We start from the raw sequence: 27,792 nt of genomic DNA, 5'->3' as shown, positions 1-27,792 counted from the left end.
AATTGTGGTTAATTATTAAAACATCAGGAAGCAAGAGGCAAAAATACCTTAATTATTCATTGGTGCTAAATCTGGAACTTTGAGATGTTAGTTAACTCATTAAGTGTCTTAGAAGATAATAGCATATTTTTAGTTGTAATTATATGTTGCGTTTATAGTGTACTTAAAGGCATAGTTTTTTTTTAAGGGCTGCCTCTATGGCATGTGGAAGTTCCTGGATAAGTGTCAAATCAGAGCAGCAGCTTCTAGCTTACACCACAGCCACAGCAACATCAGGTCAGAGCTGCTTCTGTGACTACACCACAGCTTTTGGCAATGCTGGATCCTTTAACCAACTGAGTGAGTTCAGGGACTGAACCTGCCTCCTCATGGATACTACTCAGGTTCTTAACCCTCTGAACCACAAAAGGAACTCCCTTAAAGGCACAGTATTGTTTCTAAAATGTTAATATACCACCCAAACTACTTACTTCTTTAAAGAGGAGTGTGGTTTAAAATTTCTATTATAAGCAGTAACCTTACATTTATGGTGAGTTATATATAATTGGAAAATATGCAAAAGGAATGTGAAAATCTACTGATTTTCTTTTAGAAGAAATTTTATTATAGTGAAATCAATTTTCAAATAAGAGCATGATGCTTAATATTTTCATAAAAATGACCATATATTCTATAAAGATCATTTATATCTATATATATTCTGTGCTAGTATTTAAAGCTTTCTAAAGGTAAACAGCATAACCATCATACATACACTGCACTTAAGATCATATAGATTATTGTACAAGTTTATTATATTCTTCAAAACTCCTTCTTTTTTACCAAAAGTATTAGAAAATTAAAGCATGCTTCATCAGGGTTGTGAGGCTCTGAATGGTTATAAGTGGATTTTGATAGATGTAGCAATTTGGATGCAACACAGAGTTTTCTTGGTAACTTTGAAAAGCTGATTCAAGGATATATATTCTGCTGTCCTCTTTGTCTCACAGCATGCCCTTGTGATAAATATAGGAATAACTGTTCAAATTGGTCATTGCGATACCTTAAAGTATTCTCACTTATTTTTTGATCCGTTATCTCAAAGATTGAGTGTTGTTACATTTCCCCCTAGCATTATATTGGGCTTTAGAGCCTTTAAGATTCAAGAACCAGTCATTGCTTGTTTTGAAATTATCTTTTCCCTCTCACTAAAATAGAGATTCACATGTAAGAAAAGAGCCAAATAGCTGTGGCTCTGGCGTAGGCCTTTGGCTATGGCTCTTAGACCCCTAGCCTGGGAACTCCATATGCCATGGGAGCAGCCCTAGAAAAGGCAAAAAGACAAAAAGAAAAAGAAAAGAAAAGAAAAGAAAAGAAAAGAAAAGAAAAGAAAGGAAAGGAAAGGAAAGGAAAGAAAAGAAAAGAAAAGAAAAGAAAAGAAAAGAAAAGAAAAGAAAAGAAAAGAAAAGAAAAGAAAAGAGCCAAATATTCCACTTCAGTGGTGGACAGATGAAAGGCAAATAATTTAATTTGTCTGCTCACCCATAAATCTAGTAATTGAAGCACAACCTCTTGTTAACAACTTGAAATGAAGGAACATGAAGTATGACTATTTAGAACTGAGTTTCCTTTCCTTCACAGATATGAGGATGTGTATTTCCAAGTGGGTTTCTTTTAAAATCATCTCCTTAGAGTGGAACTGTCTATACAATCATTCTGATAATGGTACCATTAACCCTCACTATTTAGGCAGTGCTTTTAAATGCTGGTTAAAAAAACACAAGAAAATGTTACATTATAATTATAGAACTCTCTTCTTCCCTAGAAACTTTATGCTTTTTTAAAAATTCTTCCTTTTTCAGCTATTCCTGCTTCTTCTTTCATAGACTGTATATTCAAATGGATATTCTGAAAACTAGAACTTTCCTTTTCCTCCCTGCACAATAAGTGTCTATGCTATTTAATCTGCAGGCATAAAAAATGAGTGGTTGAGCTTAATAAATGCCAACCTGAGAAACTGAGAACTATTTGTATTTAAATCCTCCATAATAACTCTGAAACAATATCCATAATCTCTAGAAAAATTAAGACAATAAGATTGCTAGAAGGAGGACATCCACTTTTCTAAAATTCATTCATGATGTGATAATGTTTTATGTTTCTGATGCAATTCTGTGAACTCTGCTCACAGTGAAGTTTCTTAATAAACACAGGTTTGTTCAGAGCAATGTATAGTAGTGTTTAAGAAGGGTTAGGCAAACTAAAAAAAATTAATTTTACAACCTAAAATCTACTAATTTCCCAGTTTTATAGCTTGCTTTCTTTCATCAATTTATGGTGTTTGTATTACTTACATTAAGCCTTAAAATATTATTTGAAGCTACTATATCCTTGACCATCAGGACTCTGTAGATTAGGACAGTACTAGAAAAACCTATTTATTATTTGATATCTTGTAGCCTGAAGCCCAATATTACATCCCCACAACTCACAGGCTTTTGAAATAACCTTGGGCAAATTATGTAGAAATAGTCTTGGTCTAGTGCAGCTTAGTTCCAGTCTGTGTTTGCATCATTCAAATCAAGTTTAACATTTAATTGGTAAACAACAACACAAATAGAAGCAAAAACTTAAGCATATGTGGTGTATTCAGGACAAATTTTGGCTTTGCACTGTTTTTCCCCAAGCATGTTGCTTCATCTCTCTGAGGTTCCATTTATTCATTTGTGGAAACTTCCACAAATTTATTAGAATGGCCAGAAGAAATGATATATGTGAAACTACCCAAGAATATGGCAACCCAGAATACAATAGACTTCCAAAATATTTTCAGTGAAGGGACAAATTCTCATTCCTTTATTCAGTAAGAGGTTTGTCTCATACAATTTATGTACACATTACTCCAATAGTCAGTCCTCCTTGCTTGTGCATTTATCTCTTAGGAAAACTGGAGATTTTTCTTCTTATTCACGAGTAATTGTCTTCATATCAAAGAGCTTTGCTTTTACATTCTGGAAAATATTCATGTATTTATTGTATCATCTTCAATACTGCATTTACTAAAGACATGTTTATGATAAAATATTCATTTTCCATTTGTTTAAAAACATCTGTAAAATATAGGTCCAAGTGTCTTAGGTTAAAAAAAAGCCTTGGATTTCAAAGAGGAAACAGATAAATCCCATTTTCCATTCCTCTCCCACATTTTTCACACTCTGCTTCCACCATCACACACCTGTAACCAAAGCTAGCACATAAAAAGACATTTATTTCTGTTGTTACCAGAGTTCAATTAAAGAAATTGTCTGGCTGGTCATTTTGGCCATCGGAGAAAGCCAGAGACATAGTTCAACAAAGCCATAATTGAGGAGATATTTTATTCTTAACCAATCATTGATGAACCACTCTCCCTGCTCATGAGGCGGGAACGAGTCACAGAGCTGCCATGGCGGGACAGTTGATCACGAAACTCTGAGGCCATGAAGTAATAGAGAATTGGATCCAAGAGACAGCAGAGACTTGCAAGGCATAGACAAAAGGGGTGGAAATACAGCGTGCTTTGGACAATGGGACAACTGCTAATGATGGTTTCCTTCACCATGGTATAAAAAATAAAGTTAATATGATAGGGAGTGAAGCAGATGAAGAAGACTGCAGCACACATGAAAACCATCCGCAGTGCTTTCTGCCTTTCACTGATTCTTTGGAAAGCCACTGGTGGCTGTCTCAAGGATGTAGTAGTTTTCCAGGTACACCATGCGATGATGACTACTGGGATCACAAATCCTGCCAGCTCAGCAGCTGTAATCATCCCAACCAAAGCCACTGCATTCATTTTCCTGTAACCAAGATCAGCAAAACAGGACTCAGTTTTGTTGGCTAAGTCTGTACTTCTCAGGATGGGAAATGGCAAACAGGCAGTCCCCACAATGACCCAGATGGCAGCACTAATCCACACGTCGTACCTACGTTTCCAGTCTCTGGCCCTGAAGGGCTTGAGGAGAAAGAAACACCTTTGAAGGCTGATGCATGTCAGGAAACAAATGCTGGCATACATGTTGAGATACTTCAGGTAGAAGCACAGCAGGCAAAGAGCCCTCTGAAAAGGCCAGTGTTGGCTGATGTAATAGTAAATCCGGAGGGGTAAGGAGAGCACGTGAGCAAGGTCAGCCACAGAGAGGTTGATCATGAAAATGATGGCTTTATTTTTCCTGCTGATGAAACGGCACAAAACCCACAAGGCTGCACTGTTGGCCAATAGACCAGGGATGAATATGAGGATGTAGGTGGTTGCATAGAGGGGGTAATGAAATGTCAAATTATTAACATTGCAGTGAGTCTCAGCATTGCTGGTACTGTTGCTATCCATCTTGAATATTTCAGTATATTCATCAAGGTATGATACCTGCCCATAAAAAAACAAGAAAAGCATTATAATGGTTATCCAGGTCTTTAGCTGACACTCAGACTTGTTTTTTTTTAATTGAAGTATAGTTGAAATATCTTTCAGGTATTCAGTAAAGTGATTAAGTTGTGTATCTGTAATAATATATAGTTATCATATATAATAATAATAGTTGTGTGTATATAATATAGATTTTTCTTTTTCTGATTCTTTTCCATTATAGATTATTATAAGGTATTGAATAGAGTTCCCTGTGCTGTGCAGTAGATCCTTGTTTTCTTCATCTATTTTGAGTATAATCCCACATTTATTTATTTCTTATTTTAAAGTTTGAAGTGTAGTTGATGCACAATGTTGTAATAACTTCTGTTGTACAACAAAGTGTTTCAGTTATACATATACAAACATCTATCTTATTTTTCCATATAGATTATCACAGAATATTGGGTAGAATTCCTTGTGCTATACAGCAGGTTCCTTTTGGCAAGTCATTCCATATCCCACAGTGTGCATATGACAATCCCATACCCCCAATTATTCCTTCCCTCTCACCTGTCCCCTTTGGTAACCATAAATTTGTTTTCAAAAGTCTGTGAGTCTATTTCTGTTCTACACATAAGTTCATTTGTATCCATTTTTTAGATTCCACATATAAGTGCTATCATTTGATGTTTGTCTTATACTGTCTAACTTCACTTAGTATGATAATCTCTAGGTACATCCATGTTACTGCAAATGCCATTATTTCATTTTTTATGGCTGAATAATATTCCAATGTGCCTCATCATCTTTATCCATTCTTCTGTTGGTGGACATTTAGTTTGCTTCCATGTCTTAGCTATTGTAAGTGTGCTGCAATGAACATTAGGGTGCATGTATCTTTGCAAATTATGGTTTTCTCCAGATAGATGCCCAAGAGCATGGCTACCAGATCATATTGTAGTTCTATATTTAGTCTTTTGAGGAACCTCCATACTGTTCTAGTGTGTATCTGTTAATCCCAAATCCTTTATTTATCCTTTCATAACTGGTAACTGTATGTTTGCTTTCCATCTGTTTTATAAATAAGTTCATATGTATCATTATTTTAGATTACATGCATAAGCAATATCATATTTTATGTCTTTATCTGACTTACTTCACTATAATAATCTCTAGGTCCATTCAATTTGCTGGAAATGGTATTATTTCATTCTTCTTATGGCAGAGTAATATTCATATATATATATATATATATATACATATATATATATATATGCACCACATCTTATTTTCTGTTCCATTATAAATATACACTACATTTCTTTTACTTGTTCATTCGTCTATGGACATTTAGGTTGCTTCCATGCCTTGGCTATTGTAAATAGTGCTGCTATGGACATTTAGGTGTATGTATTTTTTTGAATTATGGTTTTCATCTTTTATGGCTATATGCCCAGGAGTGAGATTGCTAGATCATATGATAATTTTATTTTCAGTTTTTTAAGGAAACTCTGTACCTCTTGTCATAGTGGGTACACCAATTTACATTCCCATCAACTGTGTAGGCATATTCATTTTTCTCCACACCCTCTCCCTCATGTATTATTTGTAGACTTTTTGATGATAGCCATTCTGATCTGTGTGAGATGATACATCATGGAACACCTCAAATAGCCAAAAAAATCTTGAGAAGGAAGACTGGAGCTAGAGGAATCAAACTTCAAACTATGCTTCAAAGCCACAGTAATCAAAACAGCAATGCACTCACACAAAATCAGACATATAGATGAGTGGAACAGGAGAGAAACCTCAGAAATAAACACACGCACTTATTTTAAATTAATCTATGACAAAGGAGGCAAGGATATACAACGGCGAAAAGACAGTCTCTTCAGTAATTGGTGCTGGAAAAACTGGATAACTACACATAAAAAAAAATAAAAGTAGAACATTCTCTACAACACATATGTAAATAATCTCAAAATGGATTAAAGACCTAAATGTAAGAATGGATACTATGAAACTCCTAGAAGAAAACATAGAACACTCTGACATAAATTGTAGCAATATTTTTGGAGCCATCTCCTAGAGTTATTGAAACAAAAGTAAACTTTTAAAAATGGGAGATAATTAAGCTTAAAAGCTTTTGCCCAGCAAAGGAAACCATAAACAAAATGAAAAGATAATACACAGAATGGGAGAAAATATTTACAGATGATTTGACCAACAATGGCTTAATTTCCAAAATATACAAACTCATACACTCAATAAAAAAAAAATCAAAAACTGGGCAGAAGACCTAAGTAAACATTTGTCCAAAGAAGACATACAGATGGCCAACAGGCATACAAAAATATGCTCAACATTGCTAATTATTAGAGAAATGCAAATCAAAAATACAATGAGATATCACTAGATTAGTTTTTATATCTTCAGAATAGTTCTCCTCAAATCTCTTGCATCTGCCATCTTGCCTATTGGATCCTGACTTCCTACCTTGGCACTACAGCACTTGGAGAATAGCCCTACTTCATTTAGCCTGCATTACCAGTATCTTAGATAATTTTTTTAGGGGTTGGTAATATCACCTTCTTATTATTGTATCACGATAGCTGATGATTTTCATGAATTTTATCTCTATCTTGTCTTAGGTTTCATTCCACATTTACATGAAAATTTGCAGTAATATATGAATTTAGGAGCCTAACCAAGATGTTTCCCCTTATGTGACTTGAAAGGGACAAGACCAATTCTCTATCTAAGGAGAATGTTGCACTGGTGTGATATCATGGCATGAAAAATTATCTAATGATCAAAATGAACATTTATTAAGGTACCAGAAAAATAGGCCACCAAAATAATTTTTTGGAAACAATTTAATATTTAATTTTTTCATTAAAGTTGTCATTATAATGTGAAAAGTATTTTAGATTTTCTTAATCTTATTTTATGCTTTAGTGTACTTTTGATTGTATATTATATGTAAGACATGGGGAATATATGATGATCTTTAGGGGAGCTCTAGGTCTGACCATGGATTTATGTAGGTTGTCTGCAAATAAGTATAGCAGGAGTTGGAGTTTCTTGTGGCTTGGCATTTAAGGACATGGTGTTGTCACTGTTATTGCTTGAATCACTGCTGTGGTGGGTGTTCGATTCCTGGCCTGGGAAATTTCGTATGCCATGGTGCAGCCAAAAAGAAAAGAAAAGAAAAGAAAGAATGGTAGGAGAGCAATAACTTCAATATTTCATTTTAACACTCTTATAGAATTTTAGATTGGAGAAGAGCTTTAAAAATCATTTAATTCATCCACCACATGATACAGGTAGAAGAAGCAAGGCTCAGAAAGGAGTTTATCAAGGTCAAAAATCTACTAAATGAAAGATCTGGGATTTCAAATAGAAGGACAATGTGGCTGATTTTTATACACACCCTTCTGTCCACCAATTGTTTTCCTATGAAGGACAAATTTCACAAACATAGCTTCTGTCTATACTTCATGAATATTTATTGCCTTTAGAGCTAGAATTGGAAAAAACAAAGTAGTGAGGGTGTTCCTCAGGTGGAATTTTGTTGTTGGTATTGTTTTTATTTTGTTTTGTTTTATTTTAAGTAAGTTTACAAAAACAAAAGTGTGGCCTTCTTTTAGTTTCTCCTCATAAGTAGCAGAAGGATTACCTATACCATTCTAAGTCCTATTCTAGGAAATAGAAATGTGATAAAATAATGGGACCCCAAGGGATTTATTCACAGAAAAAAAAAAGAGAATCAACTTTATAAGCTACCATTACTCTGAAGAGTGCTTTCACTTTCCCTCCTCTTATACTCTCTATTTGGCCTATCTATGATATATCCTAAAGAGTTATTCAGTAGTCATCTTGTTTATGTATATATGACTAAGAACAGAGAGCAGAGGGGTACTCATAGATGAAAAGAAAGGAAATAATTAACATGGTCTTATTATCAATGATGTACTCTAGTAGAATTAGCAATGGAATTTTTTACATGCATTACATGATTTAATTGTCACAACCATCCTAAGGGTAGGTACTAATTATTACTCTTATAATGCAGATGAAGAAATTGAAATTCAGAGATTAAGTAATTGTCTTAGGTAACAAAGTGAGAAAATGGTTAAAATAGGATTTACTATCATTTCCGACTTTCTCCAAAGTCTGTGCTATTTCCTTTATATGACTTATCTCTTCCATTCAGGAGGAACTTCTTAGTAGAATGTGGATCATCATTATATCTAGAGGGCACATTATGGAAGAACATTCCTAATTCCATAGCAGGACCTTATGATCTTGTAACACTGGGATTACTCTAATTATGACATCAGATATAACAAAACACTTGTCTCTACCCATGTCACCCACCTCTCCTTACCAGCCACCTTGACTTCAATATTGATCTTGTTTCTACTATTATTTATTATCTATGCATAGGCTGTGAGAGAGAGCAAGGGAAACTGCATCAAGCACATTACTGTTCTAAGAACTAAAAGAAACTCAAACAAACCCACCCAATTCACACTTCCACTTCTGCACTTTACAGACATGGGTATTTGTTTCTGCTTCATTGGTATAGAAATTTTCACTTACTGAAGGGGCAGGTTCTTTTCATACCTCTTTGCTAAATAACAGAGCCCTATTATGCCAGAACAACAAACTAGAATTTGTATACACAACTTATTTTGCTTCTGTGGTTGCTTATGCCTTTGCAATTCAGTTTATTTCAGGCTTAGATATTTGCATGGCCTGCTTTCCAAAACCTTTTTTATTCTCCAGACTGAAGGGGAGGTATGAAGGGTTTTTCCCCAAATATGTTTGGTGACAATTAAATGTAAAATCCCCATGGTAAGGGAAGGCTAGGGGAATTTGTCTTGGGTAGGGTAAAAATATAAACTCTCTCAGAGAAGGAACATACAGATTCCTATTAATATGTGACTCTTCTGAAATTTTAAAAAGAACAACCTGAAGAGCCACTAAGAGGAAAATGCTGAATGGAGGGGCAAAAGTCATAATATGTTCCTTCTCTCTGTCTCTGCCTCTGCTTCTGTCTCTTCGCCTCTCTCTTTCAGCTCTGGCTCTATTGTTGGCTATTTCTCAGTGGTTTGTGCCTCATGGTTATCAATCTCTCTCCTCTTCAATTTAGGCATATCTTTTGTTCCTATCTCAGAAAGGGTGTGAGACCTGTGATTCCTCTTGAGTTTAAGCTTCCCTTCTCGGTCTGTGCCATGACTCTGCTCCTAGATATTAATGATGAAAACTGGGAATTAATCCAAACCCTGCCACTAAATTTCACCTATATAAAATCAGAAACCTGGTGATTCTTCCTTCTTAAAAGCTCTCAAATCTCTCTCCAATCCATTTCCACTTCAACTGTTGGCATTCTAATCCAAGCCACTGTCATCATCTCTATTGATTATTGTAAAATATGTCTTACTGGACTCTATGCACCTTAGTTTTGTCTCCTACAGTTTGTTTTCCATGCTGTGTCTAATATTAACATTAATTATGGCTACCGTTTATTGAGAGTGCCCATACTAATAAGCTAAGCACTCTTCACATATTATCTCTTTAACAGTCCAGTGATAACTTCTGTATTACAAATGAGGAAACTGAGACCAAGAGAGGTTAAATAAATTGTGCTGCAGTCATAAAACTTTCATAGTATAGAGATGATATATTAGAATTGACACCCATGCTTGTCTCCATTCTCCCCTACCTCTGTCATGACACCACACACATGCATTGAATTTCTGTTAACATAGCTTTCTCTTTAATTAGATTTTACTCTCCTTGATGGCAGGGACTGTCATCTCTTTATCCTTTATAACCCCATCCACATTGTGGCCAAAATGGCCTTTATTTGAAATATCATATCATTATCCTACCTAAAATCCTTTGCTGGTTCTCTGATGTATTAAGGCCAAACTTCTCATGTGGCCTAAAGGTCATTCCCGTATCATTTAACATCACCTCATGCCATTCTCTTCCTTGTTCACTATTGTTTCAACTATAGTAGGTAATCCTACACAGCATTACATACTCTCATACTCTGTGAAATTACCTTGTAGTATCAATATTTGTAATGTTGATGTTTATTAACTTGTTTATTGACTATGTCACCCACTGTTCTCTTAGCTCTATTAATACTATAACAAGATTTATTTTGTTCATGACCGTATACCCAACACTTAGCCTGTGACTTAGTAAGCACTCAAAGTTATATAATCAGACTGAATTGGTTACATAATAGTTTAAAGTCCTTATTAGGAAGTACTAAGCAAAAATGAAAACCCTGATACATCAACTAATATATTTCTGCTGTCTGCTATTTCCCTAAAATGTTATCATGTTATCTTCTGATTTGGGCTATTATCATCAATATTCCCCGTACCTACCCTTTTCTTTTGTTTTTAATTTTATTGATGAACAGTTGATTTACAATTTGGTATTAGTTTCAAGTGCACCACAAAGTTAATTAGGTATGTATATGCAATATCTATATATCTATCTATATATGTATATGTATATACATATATATATATATATACACATATATATATATATATATAACCATTCTTTTTCCCATATAGGATTTTACAGAACATTGAGTAGACCTCTCTGTGCCATAGAGTAGTTTTCTATTTTATATAGGGTAGTATGTATGTTAATTTCATCCTCTTAATTTATCCATTCCCCCCACCCATTTCCCCTTTGGTAACAATAAGTTTAATTTTGAAATTTTTGAATTTTTTTCTTTTCAACTAAGAAAAGCCAGGACTTTAGAAGTCTTAAAAAAGAGTAAAATATTCAATTTAGAATCAGTGGAGATCAGACATATCCTGTGAGTAGAAATCAGCACAGCCCAAGGTCTCAGAATACCATTAACACTATTATCTATACCTCAGGGAGAGGATAGTCCTTGTAATCTGCTTCCAAATGCATCTCAACCCTTTATTGTTGTTGACTGGCATTCTGCAAATGAAAGGTATAACTGCCTTATCAGCAAATGGCTTCTGTCTAACTACGCATTGGACCTGAAATAAGAGTAAGGAGGTTGCATCTGTAGTCCCCAAACTTCTCCAAACATGGAAGTTAAGCATAAAAAGAAAATAACTTGTCTACTTTTTCCTTGGCTTTTTGAGGACTCTGGTTGCCTTGGAGGCCAACGTTCAATCAATACTTATTTAATAAGCACCATATTATAACTTCTGTGCCAGGGTCTGTGGAGAATGTTGAATCATCTGCTATAATCTCTGTCCCTGAGAAGCTTCTGTCTGATAGGGAAAATATTTTTTAAGTCTTTAGTATCACAATCAGTATATGATAAGAACTGAGGTAATGGTGTAGGTGATAAGAAATCCTCATGTTAGCACAGCATCATCTCTGTGAGTTATGTGGGACAGATACCAGTGATACCCATACCATGCTATTTAGCTGGAAATGACATGTATTCAAGAACAACTCAGTATCCTGTTCAAGGTCATAGGGTTACATTAGTGCTATGCATTTTGGTGGTACTAGGACCAGAAGTGAGGTTTGTACACCTCTTACTCAATTTTTTTTTTTACCATGGCAGTTTGCTTCTATCAAATTATAAGAGATAGAGCATCTCAAGCCAGAGAAGACAGTACTTGTTTCAAGTTACCTGCATTCTTTTATTGTTCCCTACAGGGACAAATTTAGAGAGAAAAATACAGATGGTGGTTGGGGTGGGGAGAAGATAAAGTTAACCTTACATTAAAATTATACACTATTGTATTTAAATATAAGTACCTCTTAAATGCTGTGGTCAAGTCCCATCTCTTCAAGAAAGTCTGCACTAGGTATTATTAATACCTTTCATCTGGGATTTAGCAATTCATAATTTCATCAAGCAAAGGGACATTTTGTTAAGTGTGTATTCAATATGCTAATTGCTGAACACAGTGGAGTGGGGTGGGAAATTTCACTGAAGAATAATATATGATTTTTTCCTTCAATATGCTTATTGTCATTTAGGAGAAATAGACATAATAATAACTAACCATAATAGATTTTTTAATGTGCCACGAAAGATATAAAAATGAAGTTTCTGTGAATGTAGAAATGAATCCTGCACAAAAGAGGAGGATTGGAGGCTCTTCCTAGGGGTTAAGTCCATTTTTAAAAAGCAGTTGGAGTGGGAAGGGTATAGGAAAAGAAAGGATAAAAAAAGTTCCAGAGGTGAATGAATATCATTCAAAGTTCCCAGAATAGAAAAATGAATGATCCATATAAAGGAATAATAGATGTTCTATACCAGATGGAGGACAGTGTGAAATGGAGAGGAAGGTGAGATGGGAGGTGAGAGTGGGAGAAGACAGTGTAAGGGAAAAGCAGCTAAAAAGGTAGATGCAACCATATCATGGAGGGTTTTATGGAGAATCATTTAAAGATTCTAGGAAGAGATGTGATAATACCATACTTGGTCTTAGAAAGATCATTCTGAGAACAGAGACAGGAAGTCTAAATCAGATTTGAGTTTGTAGGGTAAACAATCATCCATGCTTTCCTAAGACTGAGAAGGTAAGATTTTCAGTGATCCTTGACAGTCCAAGACAAACAAGATAGGTGATGATCCTATTATTGCACAGTCAAGGAAGTAAAAAATAAGCTCTGATTTGGATCATGAGAATGTTAAAATTTCAAGTAAAAGATATGAAATTAACCAGTTTAGAAGACTGTTTGAGTCAAAGATAACTTCATTTATAAAACACATGAAATGTTATACATGTATATCACAGTTTTGTACTTTTCCAAAACCCTTTCAGATTCTCCTGATACTCTGAAGCTATCCAGAACTTTTCAAATTTGAACCCTCTGCCAAGCTTCATAAATTCCTGACTCTTCAAATTGTTTGTTTTTTAACATTACAGTCACAGAACTCCACACTCCCAGAGACCTTAAATTTCTAAATCTCTCCAATCCTCCTGTCCCAACCTGGCACACTCCCCCCATCCTACTTCCTCCTATCTGCAGATTAGATTAAATTGTCAAATTTACTATTCTCACACGCAAGAATCCTCAACTTCCTTGTTCAGCATTCTGCTGTAGCAGTTTGGCAAGGTCTTAATTCCAGAACAAGTCCATAATCCCCCCACTATTTTTTACTATCCAAACTTGTTAATGATCCTATTAAAAACAGCAGTATCTATTTGGAATGCCAAAACTAGGAATTTATGAAATCCAGCCTAAGATTTTTTTGTTCCAGCCTCTTTTTGCACAACCATGATTATTTTTTTTCTCCTATTCTCATGGTGGTCTTGTCACTAACAAAATGTTATTAATATATTACCTTTGATCTCTGAGAGAGCTCTGAGTTAATTATTATTATACCCCTTTAAAGATCAGAAAATGAAAGCTCAGCAGGACTGGGTTTTTTTCTCATAAGTCACATCTATTATGATTCTAGTCATAATGAGCATCTTCATGAGAAGAGAAAGCCAAGATTCATCTTCAGTGCATATGACTATTCTTCAAAGATGAAGCTAACAATCTTGGTTCCACTTGTAGTATTTTTACCCCTATACATATATGGAAAAAGGCTGACTACCAGGTGTCAGAATAGAGGTTTAAGGGTAGGGTTTTAAAAAAACCGGGGATCTTTTACTAGTTTTGCCTGTAAACCCAAACTATAATAGATCAATGGATAGCTTATGGAACAATGTATTTATAACAGTAGTGGTGAGATGAATGTACAAAACTTGTAGGATGAGGAAGACTCAAAAGCAGTAGAATACATTAAAAAGAACACTGGATTTGGAGTTAAAACCTTTGCATTCTAGGATCTATTCAAATACTATATCTCTTTGTGTAGTCCTGACAAGCCCCTTTCCTTAGGTGGATTTCATTTCCGTCATTAGTAAAATAAGACAATATGAACTGGATTATTTTAATTACCTCCCAGCTTTAATATGCCATGACCATATGGGCGTGGCCTCTCTAAACCCCTGCACCTAACCAATATCGTTGGCACTGCTACTGCCATTATTAATGCAGCTGACACTATCTCAATCTACCTGCTGATTTATACTTTACAAGGCACTGTTACATCTATAATTTCTGTTAATCCTTATTAAATATATATATATTTAATATACATATATTAATATATACATATATATGTATTATATATATATAAAACAAATTGTCAGAGGATATTATCCCCATTTTACAAATCATGAAACTGAGACTCAAATAAGTAACCCATTTACCTAAATGTTATGCAAGTGGCATTGTGAAGAGTGTGTAGCCTAAGCTTCTGGCATCAAAGTAACTGCTTATTTCCTAGTACAGTTCTACAAAGCTTTACTATTTCATTCCTCCACATAATTTCATATCTCATCATTAAGTCACTTACACTGCTAAGTGAACATGTTTATCAAATTTATGTCTCCTATTTTCTTCCATAATAAGACCGATATGTGGGCTTGTCATCTTGGGAGGAGAAGAGAAAATCAAATAGGGAAATGTTGCTGATGGAGGCCACTCCATTCTCTAGAGGGAAAGATTTACAGCCCATTTGGGAATATAACTTGCTTTTTTATTACCTTTTTCTTCTTATTTAAAGCAAAATGTCTCGCATGAATTACCCAAGGTAGTCTATCCCCATGACTGTCATAGTCTTCATTCGGTCACTCCATAACCACAGTCAAAGAAGAGCAACTGGAATTTGGAACACTGCCATTACCTGAATTAATTCAAATTAATTGTAAATAACCTGGTTTGATATGAGAACCACAGTACATGGCAAGTCTACATGTTTTCCCCATACGTTAGAGGGAGTGAAAATTATTTTTATCCTTAAAATGAATTAAAGCAATTAGACTATTCACAAACTAAAATATTAAAGTTTGAATTGAAATTCCATGAAGACATCTTCATTGGATTTTCAAGCAGGTAGAAAGGAGGCCTAGTTTTTCATCATATTTGCAGTTGGGATAGCATTTTGGAGATGGAAAAAATCATATTCTTTGGGTAAACCTGGAGTCATATCTTGACTCACTTATCAAGATCAAACAACTCACTTCATATCTCTTGGCTTTGGTTTCCTCATATTTAAAATTAGCATCATAGTTACTGCAACATATAGCGTTATGAAGATTAAATTTAAAATGTACATAATTAAGTAGAAAATGTATTTTAATATCTGGTACACAGTATGCATTAAATAAGTGTTACTTCATTTCCAATTTACTTGCACAGAGAGTAACCTCCATGGGTTTTTGGTTGTACCCTGTATTTTTCTGGGTTTGGAAATTATCTCCAAAAGTATATGTGTGAAAGATATTTAGTAGAACTGGTGCAATTCTTAAAGTGGAAGAGGAGAAAATGTGTTACTTTAAAAAAAATTCCTTATTATAGTAAATAAATTTGGAAATAAAAATTAGTGTCTATATAATACAAACTGCTGAAACTACAAACCTACAAAAATCCTCTTGGCTATTGGGCCCATAGCACTTGGAAAAGGTCACTGTGATGGGATACATTTTTCTAGGAGTCGGGGATCTGGGTCCTAGGGAGGCAAGTGCACTTTGTAGTGAGATTTTTATGTTTCTAAAATGGAACTTTGGGTTTAAAAATTGAGAAATATTGATATAGTAACACTGTCATTGTGGAAATCAGATTTCAGAACTCTCTCCTTTGTGTTTTTGTGTTTTATCATTTGAGAGAAAAAGAAATTATTTACAGAACACTTGCCTGTGGTCTAAAAGTTGAAGTTCTCAGGATGACATTATTTTGACAGAAATATAATGGCCCTTAGCAAAGATTACTGAGTTCCCCTCGAGATATAGACTATATTTTCAGAAGTTTACCTGCAGTTAGGTTTCCCTATTATGACCCTAGTATTTGCCACTTTACAGTAAACAACTCTTATCGGGTACCAGGAGACTAGACTCAAACCATTGTATTACTAGGAAGGAAATAAAATACTATTTCAAGTTCTCCCTCTTTATTATTGGTGAGACTATTGATACCCAGGGAAATAAAGCAATTTTCCCAAGGGCAAAAATGAATAATTGTGTGAACTTGAGCTAGAACCAAGAATTTTTGTCTTTCTGAGTATTGATCTATTTACTTCATCACTCTGCCTGTGGTGCACATGTTAATTTATTAGATGAAAACTTAAATACAAAATACCCTAACCTGGAAAATAAGTAGACTTTTTGAGCAACAGTTTTTAGGTAAAGCCTAGACTTACTATCAATCATTGCCCTTGTTTTTGGAATGCTTAGAAAAGGTGGTTTCACAAAGAAAGGTCTGTCCTCTTTTTTAGAACTATAGACTATCCTGCCTCTTAGGACATGGATTAACTTGTCTCAAACACAAATAGCCACGAAAAACCACCCCAAACCATTCAAAAGTTTGGTCATTCATTTGAAATATTTTGATCCACCACTGCCAGGGTTTGTGCAGTCTGTATAACTTTCCCAGTTGTGTCAAAGAAGGAAGTGCTTTTGACCACAAAAGAACCTATATACAACAGGAACCACTGCAAAAATACCCAGAATGAATGACCTAATTCTCAGGCCATTTTCCACCTCACTGTAACAGCATGTCACCTATTTTCAACAATGAATACTTTTACTGTGTCATAATTGTTAAGGGATACACTCCTCAGTTAATAGAAATTGCAGTGACTCCCACATCCATTTAAAAAAACAAAATAGGAGTTCCCATTGTGGCTCAGTGGTTAAAAAAATGAACCCGACTAGTATCCATGAGGACACAGGTTTCATCCCTGGCCTTGCTCAGTGGGTTAAGGATCATGCATTGCAGTGAGCTGTGGTATAGATCACAGATGTGGCTCTGATCTGGCATTGCTGTGGCTCTAGCGTAGGCCAGCAGCTATAGTTCCAATTAGACCCTTAGCTTGGGAACCTCCACATGCTGTGGGTGCAGCCCTAAAATGACAAAGAGACAAAAAATAAATAAAAATAAAAATGTTCCCACTTGCAGGATCCTTGGGACTGAGACTACTCCACCCAAAAAGCCTAACAAAGCTTGTTTTCATTCTATCCCAAATGACCCTGAGTACCAATGGCACAGTGCACCTTGAAGGGCTCCTCAACTGGAAGTCTCCTTTTGACTCAATCTTCTTGGCTCAGAACCAGAGAGGTTACTAGCACTGAGAGTAAAAAGAATGCCAATTACTGAAAATATAGGTGCCTCTTGTTTGGCTCTCCTATCTGGTAGGCCTGTACTTGTGTCAAAAACATCTTTCAAAGGACCAAGAAAGGCCTCTGAAAAGACTGAAATCACTTCAACAAGCTTGTCATCTGGGATATTCTCTCCTAACATAAACTTCAGCACAGTTATAAATACATTTACGGTATTCTCTGGGAGATACAGGCTTCTGTAGTTGAAAGGGGGCAATGATTTAGAAGACACATATTCTAGTTTCAGTTCTGCTACTAACTAGCTGGGTGACGTTTAATGTCTTCCCTTCACTGCCTCTCAGATTTCCCATCTGTATTGTGAGGAATTTGGATCTCTAAGAGATCCTTCAGCTTCAAAATCTATGATCTGACTTTCTTTCTCTCCTAAAAGGACTTACTCTCTGTTGCTGTATCTGTGAAAGTTAAACTTACCAAGGCAAAGAGCTTATACATAAAAATATTCTTTCATTATGCAACTAGATAAATTATGCAGAGCAGAAATCCAAATCCTCTTTTTCTGGAAGAATATGTCAAGTTGTCCCAATGAATCTCACTGACCACACTCTTTTCTAACCAGTTTATGCTATTTTCCCTAGTTAATGAAGAAACAAAGAGCTCTCAGCAAAGAGCTAGCTAGCTGTATCACAGACTCCATGCTCTTGGAATAATGATGGGGACTGATGGCATTAATCCTTACTTTGTACTTTAGTCAGACTCAAGGGAAATCTCCATTGCTCCTGCTGTAATAAGTCTGAAATAAAAAACCAGGGATCATTGTCAATTTGAACACAGGTCTTACATCTGCCCTTGTCTTGGATCTTCATGCCCCCACCAATCTTCCCACATGGAATTATACCAATTCCTAAATATTAGGCTATAACTTACCCTGAAGCCTTGCTGGGATTAGCACTCTTGTTCCTTTGCAGTGAGCTGGAGGTGAAAAAGACTAACTCTGGGTGGCACGGAACCTGCTGATAACTGACAAATTTGTTGTTGAAAGAGGAAGTTGAGTGTACTTGGTGTCTCACCACAGAAACCTTATTTGTACAGACCAAAGGTAAGTCCCTTGAGCAGAAGGCATTACTCAAGTTTTATTTAATTTTTATTTCACTGGTGCAAAGAAATTCAAAAAGCAGAGACAAAGGGTATGCAGAATCAAATAATGACAGCATATCAGCCTTCTTTGCTGTTTCACTGCTTTTCATCCTATCTCCTTCCCTACAAGCCATGCAGATATTTATCTCACTAGATTCCAGTAAGCTCCATGATAAGTGGTATTTTGAGGCAAAATATGAAGAGAATTTACCTAAGAGCAATCATGATAGGAAGAATTGGACAGCCTCAAGAATGCAAGTCAAAACTAACAAAAGTAGGACTACCTTTGCTTAAGCTCTTCCCTCCATTTGAAGTATCATTCCCTTAACCTCTCATCTTAAGGCTTATAATTTAATGTGTAGTTTTGTTATTTTTGTACATTTCTTATCCTCTTAGTGTATTTCAAACTGTTTCAGGGTGAATATTGTGTCCAACTCATCCCTGTATTTCCAACTAGTCTAGTACAAGGCACTTTAATGAATGCTTGTTGAATGAATAAGTGAAAGGATGAATAAAGAAATAAATATTCAAATAATGAATGAATAAATAAAAGAACTTATATATTACAGTCTCCCTCCAGTATACTAAAGTTTTGGTCTTTGTAGTGTCTATGGGAACTTTATAAGTATACAAGTCAAGAAAGATCATATAGTTGGGTACTATAGTATCAGCCAAGTCTGGAAGTGGTCTTGAGAAACAAGGCTTGCAAAGCAGCACAAACCTCTATGGGCATGTGAGGAAACTACATTCAGAACCTAGGGCCTGGAGCTGCAAGTAACCCTCTGGGTAATAACCATAACAAAGGAAAAAATAAAGTACTGTGGGTTAGGCCAAACTAGCATTTGGATTTCTGGATAAGACTGACTAAAGAAGAAAGTGGATGACAACATTTTTGTAGGAGAACAACCTGGATCTGCAAGAAACTCTGCTTATAAAACTAAAATCATTTCAAAACTAGATGGACAATGCCCTTCACTGAGATCTCTAGTATACATTTCAAGGGCATCAAGAAGTGGAAAAGAGACACTTTCAGCAATAGATACAAAGAGCTAAACTGATTGATGAAAAGGCCATAACTTGTGAGAAGTGGTAAAGGAAGATTGTCCCTATCTTTACTGAGGTATATCAAATGAAATGTACTTAACCTTGCAATCCCCTTCTTACTTCTGATTTTATATATTAATCCAGCTCCAATCTGTTGTTAATTTAGTTTTCTAATTCAGCATCCTTACTGAGAGGAGAATACACTGACAGGCTAGAACACATTTCAGTCCATTTGGCACTTCTGGTCTTCAACGTAAATTATTAAATTGGCTTTCTGGTACAAATCCATCTCTTGTGAGTTTGGACAGTGTAAGCCAGTTTTCCTAGGTTGTGATCCTTCACCACCCAAATAAAGTTCAAGATCCATTGATCTTTAAAGCCAAAGGAACTCTTTCCTAACATTATCTGTCATCACAACTTCCCACCTTCATTTCCCAGACAACATCTTAACACTGCTAAGAAAAAAAAGCCTGTCAGCTTACTTCATTGCTCTATTGCATGCAAGAATCGTCTCCTTTCATTGGCTCTAAAAAGGGAAGCAAAAGTAGCTCAGAAGTCAGTGACCCAGTTTAGGCAAATAATACTTCAACATGGGTAGTCTTAATTAAAAGGAGCAAAGCTGCAGACAAAACGAAAAAAGCTGATAATTTAAAAATGATCTCCAATTAACTTTTAGAAGAGAGTCTTCTAGTTATTCAGTATGAATGATGTTCTAGGAATCATTATCACCTCAAATCAAGTAATAAATATCAAGTAATAAGAGTTTAAAAAATAGTGCAGCTGTCTTACTTTGTCAATAGTTCTAGTCTTCCCTTCTCTTTTATATACACCTAGAATGGAGAAAATTTATGTGTTGGTTCTTCAAAGGTTTTCAGGTCTTCTCTGCTAATAATAGTAGATTAGGTGTGATAGCTATTGTTGAGGACACCATTCATTAAAATATACTGTGTTTTCTAGGAGGACCCAAGAATACTACCTGAACTTAGTAATAGGAAGAACTAGATTTTCCCTAAGCAGTTGATTTTACACAATTCTTGAGATCGTGATAATTGTGTCATGTGAGTTTTTTAATATAGTCTGCTAAAAACCTGGAACAAACTTATAGTCTGTTGGTTGCAAGTTTGGAGATATTTTTATGATATGCTTTTCTTTCATGATTCTATGTTTATGTGCTTGTCCATTTTTAAAAGGATTTTTCATCTGCTGTTTATTTATATTACCTAGCTATAGTATATGTCCTTTAAATTACCTCCAATTCTTTCTGGAAAAATAGAAAACAAAAAGTGGAGAAAAAGAGAAAAGTGAAATGTTACCTTAATTCCTTTTGTGATACAATTGGTGAATATTAATTGCTTTAGATAAACTGTCTTCAAGCGTTTCCTATATCTGATTATATATCCACAGAGTATTCCTGCACTTTCCAAAACTAATCATTCAATAAGTATTTAAGGAGGTACAACAATGAGTACTTTTTAAATTCAGAGTGGGATTCAGAAGCATAAAATATGTCCTCTATCTTATGGGAGTACAGTTTAAGTGACAAGTTAATCACTCATAAAATAATTAGAAAACTTAACACAGAAAACATAAATAGTATGATTTACTATTAAATTATGTAGAAATTAAGATGAGCTCAATATGAGCTAAAGCTTTTCAGGAAGGTTGTCTAGCCCTTGATCAATAGACAAATTTTGTTTCAGCAGTGTTAGCAATGGGTAGTACATGTCCCACTGGAGGCATTCAGGGTTGTTTTTGGTGGTACGAGGAATAATCTTTTAAACATTTTCAAGTTATACATAGTTGTGCATTTCTTTTTAAAGAATAAAATTAGCACTTTACATCTATGATTTCATGCATAATATTACTTAGGATGAGGCTAAAATAGGTAGCTAAGTTTTTTAAAATGTGATTAAACAAACATACATAGAGAGATAGGATTAAGACAGCAGAGTAGAAGGACTGGAGCTCACCTTCTCTTATGAAAACAACACAAATCACAGCCAACTGTTGAACAACTGTCAACAAAATAGACTGGAAACTACCAAAAAAGATATCCTACACCAAAGGACAAAGAAGAAGCTACATCAAGATGGTAGGAGGGGTGCCTACACAATATAAGAAATCTCATACCCACTGGGTGGGCAACCAATAGGCTGGAAAGGCTCACCCAAAGGAGTCAGAGTTCTGAGCCCCACATCAGATTCCCACACCAGGGGATCTGGCATTGGGAGGAGCCCCCAGAGCATTAGGTGTTGAAGGCCAACAGGACTTGTGTGCAAGAGCTCCACAGGACTTGGGGAAACAATGAATCCACTCTTGAAGGGCTGACACAAGTTTTGTGTGCACAGGGAAAAACAGAGACTCCATCTAGATCAGACCAACCTGCAGAATGGAGGATCTCCTGGGGACACAGGGGACAACACTTACTCATTGTGAGACAAGAAAATTGAAGGCAAAGATCTTGGGAATAATCATCAGTGTGAACACCCCTGGAGATGGCCACTTTGGAAAAATCTGATCCTACCCATCAGGGCTGAGAAGCCCCAGGACAAACAACAAACCAGGTGGGAACTCAGTCCCACCCATCAGCAAATAGGCTGCCTAAAGTTATTCTAGGCACTCAGCTGCCTCTAATCACATGAAGAGACAAAGCCCCACCCACCAGAGGTACAAGAATCAGCTCCACCTACCAGTGGGCAAGGTGCCAGCTCCTCTCATCAGAAGCTTGTAGCAAGCCCTTGTACCAACCTCACCCACAAGGAGGGAGACGCTAGAAGCAAGAGAAGCTACAACCTTATTGCCTGCAATAAGGAGATCACACAAAAAAATCTATAAAAAAATAAAAAGGCAGAGAACTGTGACCCAGATAAAGGAACTTGAAAAAAAAAAAAAACAGAAAAAAAGCTAAGTGATCTGGAGATTAGCAACTTCCATGAAAAAGACTTTATACTAATGATAATAAAAATGATTCAAGAGCTTGGAGATAAACTGGAGGCAATGATTGATAAATTATGAGAAACATTGAAAAAAGAAATAGATATAAAGATTAAGCAAGCAGAGATGCAAAATACAATAGCTGAAATAAAAAATTCACAAGAAGAAACCACTGGCAGAATACAGGATGCAGAAGAATGAATAAGTGAGCTCTGGAAGACAGGCTGGTGGAAATCACTGACATGAAACAAAAAAGAGAAAAATGATTGAAAAGAAATGAAAACAGTCTAAGAGAATTCTGGGAAAACCTTAGATTCACCCACATCTGCATTGTAGGGGCACCAGAAACATAAAAGAGAGAAAAAGGTCCAGAGAAAATATGTGAAGCAATAACAGCTGAAGACTTCACTAACATGGGAAAAGAATCACTCATCAAATCCAGGAAGCACAATGAATACATATAAAATAAACCAAAGGAGGAACACTCCAAGACACATATTAATCAAACTGCTCAAAATTGAAGACAAAGAGAAAATATCAAAGGCAGCTAGGGAAAAGGAACAAATAACATAAAAGGGGGCCCCAACAAGGCTATGAGCTGATTTTTTAGCAGGAACTCTATAGGCCAGAAGAGAGTGACATGATATATTTAAAGTGATGAAAGGAAAAAAATAAAACTTCCAACCAAGATTACTCTACACAGCAAGACTCTCATTCAGATTTGAAGAAGAAATTGAAAGCTTTACAGATAATCAAAATCTAAGAGAATTCAGTACCACTAAACCAGCTTTACAACAAATACTAAAGGAACTTCTCTAGGTGGAAAAGAAAGGGACACAACTAGAAACAAACAAACAAAAATTTACTATTTTCAAGGCTCACTGGTAAAGGCATACATAGAATAGAGGTAGGAAATCATTCACACAAAAATATGCTTAAAAAACAGAAATTATGAGAGGAGGAAGGTCCAAATACAGGATATGAAGATGCATTTGCAATAATAATATGAGCAACTTAGAACAATCTTGTATATATATAAACTCCTATATCAAGACTTCATGGTAACTTCAAACCAAAAATCTACATTAGATAAACATGCAAAAAGAAAAAGCAATCCAAACACAACATTAAATATAGCTATCAAAACACAAGAGAAGAGAACAAGAAAAAAAGACCAACAAAAACAAATCCAAAACAATTCACATAATGGCAATAAAAGCATACATATCAATATTTGCTTTAAATGCAAATAGATTCCATGCCCCAGTGAAAAGACCTAGACTGGATAAATAGATTTAAAAAAAAGGCAAGACCCATATATATGCTGCTGTCAAGAGACCCACTTCAGTTCTAGGGACACATACAAACTGACTGTGAGAGGATGGAAGAAAATACTCCATTCAAACGAAAATCAAAAGAAAGCAGGAGTAGCAATATTCAGACAAAATAGACCTTAAAATAAACAGTTATTAGAGAAAAATAAAGATATTATGTAATAATCAAAGGGTCAAAGAAGACATAATAATTGTAAATGTTTATGGACCCAACATAGAATCATCTTTATTTTATTATTTTTTTTTGTCTTTTGTATTTTTAGGGCTGTACTTGCAGCATATGGAGGTTCCCAGGCCAGGGGTCTAATTGGAGCTGTTGCTGCTGGCCTATGCTAGAGCCACAGCAACACCAGATCTGAGTTGTGTCTGCAAACTACACCACAGCTCACAGCAACACTGGATCTTTAACCGACTGTGCAAACCCACAATCTCATGATTCCTAGTCAGATTCGTTTCTGCTGTGCCACGATGGGAACTCCTTTTGTTGTTGTTGTGGAGAATAATATTGATATATAAGGCAACTGCTAACAACCTTAAAAGGAGATATTGACAATAACACAATAATAGCAGGGGACTTTAACACCCCACTTAGATCAATGGACAGATCGTCCAGATATAAACTCAATAAGGAGGTACAGTCCTTAAATGATCCCATTAGACCACATGGACATAAGAAATATCGATAGAATATTCCATCCAAAGGCAGCAGAATACACATTCTTCTAAAGCACACAGGAATATTTTCTAGGATAGATCACATTCCAGGCCACAAATCAAGCTTTTGTAAATTTAAGAAAATTGAAATCATATCAAGCATCTTTTCTCACCACAATATTATAAGACTAGAAATTAACAAGAAAAAAACCTGCAAAAAACACAAATAGTAGAGACTGAACAACATATTCCTAAAGAACCAGTGGATTACTCAAGAAATCAAAGGAAATTTTAAAATATCTAGAATCAAATGACAACAAACACACAACAATCCAAAAACATACAGGATGCAGGTAGAGCAGTACTAGGAGAAAAGTTTATAGAAATACAAGCTTATCTCAGGAAACATGAAAGTCTCAAATAAACAACCTAACTTTACACCTAAAGCAACTAGAGAAAGAAAAACAGAAATAACCCAATGTTAGCAGAAGGAAAGAAATCATAAAGTTTGACCAGAAATAAATGAAATAGAAATGAAGAAAACCATAGAAAATATAAATGAATCTAAAAGCTGGTTCATTGAAAAGATCAACAGGACTAATAAACCTGTATCCAGACTCATCAGGAAAAAAAGAGTGAGGATATAAATCAATAAAATTACAAATGAAAAAGAAGAAATTACAACAGACATCACAGAAATACAAAGGATCATAAAATATGACTATAAGCAACTGCATGACAATAAAATGGACAGCCTAGAAGAAATGGACAAATTCTTAGAAAAATACAATCTTCCAAGACTAAACCAAGAGGAAATAGAAAAGATGAACAGGCCAATCACAAGTACTAAAATTGAAACTGTGATTTTAAAACTTCCAAAAAACAAAAGTCCAAGACCAGATGGCTTCACAGGCAAATTCTATCAAACATTTAGAGAAGAGCTAACACCTATGCTTCTGAAACTATTCCAAAAAATTAGAGGAAGGAACACTCCCAAACCCATTCTATGAGGCTACCATCATCCTGATACCAAAACCAGACAAGAATACCACAAAAAAATTACAGGCCAATATCACTAATGAACATAGATACAAAAATCCTTCAACAAAATACTAGCAAACCCAATATGACAATACATTAAAAGGAAAGTACACCATGATGGAGAGAGGTTTTTCCCAGGGATGCAAGGCTTTTCAGTATCTACAGATCAATCAGTTTGATACACAACATTAACAAACTGAAGAGTAAATACCACGTGATCCTCTCAATAGATGCATCAAAAGCTTTTGACAAAACCAACACACATTTCTTATAAAATCCCTCTGGAAAGTGGACATGGTGGGAACATACCTCAGCATAATAAAGGCCATATATGACAAACCCACAGCTAACATCATTATCAATGGTGAAAAATTGAAAGAATTTCTGCTAAGATCAGGAACAAGAATAGGATGTCCACTCTCACTACATTTATTCAATAGAGTTTTGGAAGCTCTAGCCACAGCAATCAGAGAAGAAAAATAAATAAATGGAATCCAAATTGGAAAGGAAGAAGTAAAATTATCACTGTTTGCAGATGATATGGTACTATACATAGAAAATCCTAAAGGTGCAACCAGAAAACCGTTATAGCTCATCCATGAATTTGGTAAAGTTGAAGAGTACAAAACTAATACAGAAATCAACTGCATTTCTATATATTAACAATGAAAGATCAGAAAGAGAAATTAAGGAAACAATCCCACTTACCATCACATCAAAAAAATAAAATAAAAATAAAATACCTAGGAATAAAACTACCAAAAGGGACCAAAAAACCCTGAACTTGAAACCTATAAGACACTGATGAAACAAATCAAAGATGACACAAACAGATTGAAAGATATACCATGAACTTGAATTGGAAGAATCAGTATTTCCAAAATGACTCTACTCTCCAAGAAATCTGCAGAGTCAATGCAATCTCTATCAAACTCACAATGGCATTTTTTCACAGAAATAAAATAAAATATATTTTAAAATTTGTTTGGAAACACAAAAGACACAGGATAGCCAAAGCCATCCTGAGAAAGAAAAATGGAGCTGGAGGAATCAAGCTCCTGACTTCACACTACATTACAAAGCTGCAGTCATTAAAAGAGTAGAGCACTGGCAAAAAACAAAACAAAACAAAACAAAAAAACAGAAAAATATATCAGTGGAATAGGATAGAAAGCCCAGAATTAAACCCATGCACCTATGATCAACTAACCTATGAAAAAGGAGACAATAATATACAATGGATAAAAGATAGTCCCTTCAATCAGTGGTGCTGAGGAATCTGGACAGCAACAAGTAAATGAATGAAATTAGAACACTCTCTAATCTCATACACAAAAATAAACTCAAAATGGATTAAGTACCTAAATATAAGACCATACACTATAAAACTCATAAAGAAAAACAGGCCTAACACTCTCTGACATAAACCACAGCAATATATGCTCAGATCTACCTCCTGGGGTAATGACAGTAAAAACAAAAATAAATGAATAGGACCTAATTAAACTTAAAAGATTTTTCACTGCAAAGGAAACCCTAAACAAAATGAAAAGACAACCACAGAATGGGAGAAAATATTTACAAATGTAGCTACTGACAAGGAATTAACTCTCCAAAATGCATAAACACCACCTGCAGCTCAATTTCATGAAAACAAAAAACTCCATCAAAAAATAAGCAGAAGATCTAAACATACAATTCTCCAAAGAAGATGTACAGGTGGCAAAAAAACATGAAAAGATGTTCAACATCACCAGTTATTAGAGAAATGCAAATCAAAACTGCTAGGAGGTACTACCTTACACCAGCCAAAATGGCCATCATCAAAATGTCTGCAAACAATAAATGCTGGAGAGGGTGTGGAGAAAAGGGAGCCCTCTTACACTGTTGTTGGGAATGTAAATTGGTGCAACCACTATGGAAAACAGTATGGAGATTCTCAAAAAACTAAAAATAGAATTATCATATGATCCAGGAATCCCACTCCTAAGCATCTATCCAAAGAAAACCATGACTCAAAAAGATACATGTACCCCAATATCCACTGCAGCAGCATATACAATAGCCAAGACTTGGAAGAAACCTAAATGCACATCAACAGAGGAGTGGATAAAAGAAAATGTGATACATA

The 27,792-nt window shown here is 35.2% G+C and overlaps 1 protein-coding gene across 3 annotated transcripts; it reads right to left on the bottom strand.

The window, feature by feature from the left end:
* On the bottom strand, window positions 2,806–18,569 carry P2RY10 (purinergic receptor P2Y, G-protein coupled, 10). 3 transcript variants are annotated; one of them, XM_005673737.3, is made up of 3 exons: window positions 18,445–18,569; window positions 3,945–4,384; window positions 2,806–3,818 (listed from the first exon to the last, which is right to left on the bottom strand). In XM_005673737.3, exons 2-3 carry the CDS (start codon window positions 4,346–4,348, stop codon window positions 3,362–3,364), a joined length of 861 nt encoding a protein of 286 aa, XP_005673794.1. In that variant the 5' UTR covers window positions 4,349–4,384; window positions 18,445–18,569; the 3' UTR covers window positions 2,806–3,361.

This window comes from Sus scrofa, chromosome X (genome assembly GCF_000003025.6).
Source record: "Sus scrofa isolate TJ Tabasco breed Duroc chromosome X, Sscrofa11.1, whole genome shotgun sequence".
Classification (NCBI taxonomy): Eukaryota; Metazoa; Chordata; class Mammalia; order Artiodactyla; family Suidae; genus Sus; species Sus scrofa.
Note: the sequence above shows the minus strand (reverse complement) of the source record. Positions and strands in the feature narration are given on the sequence as shown.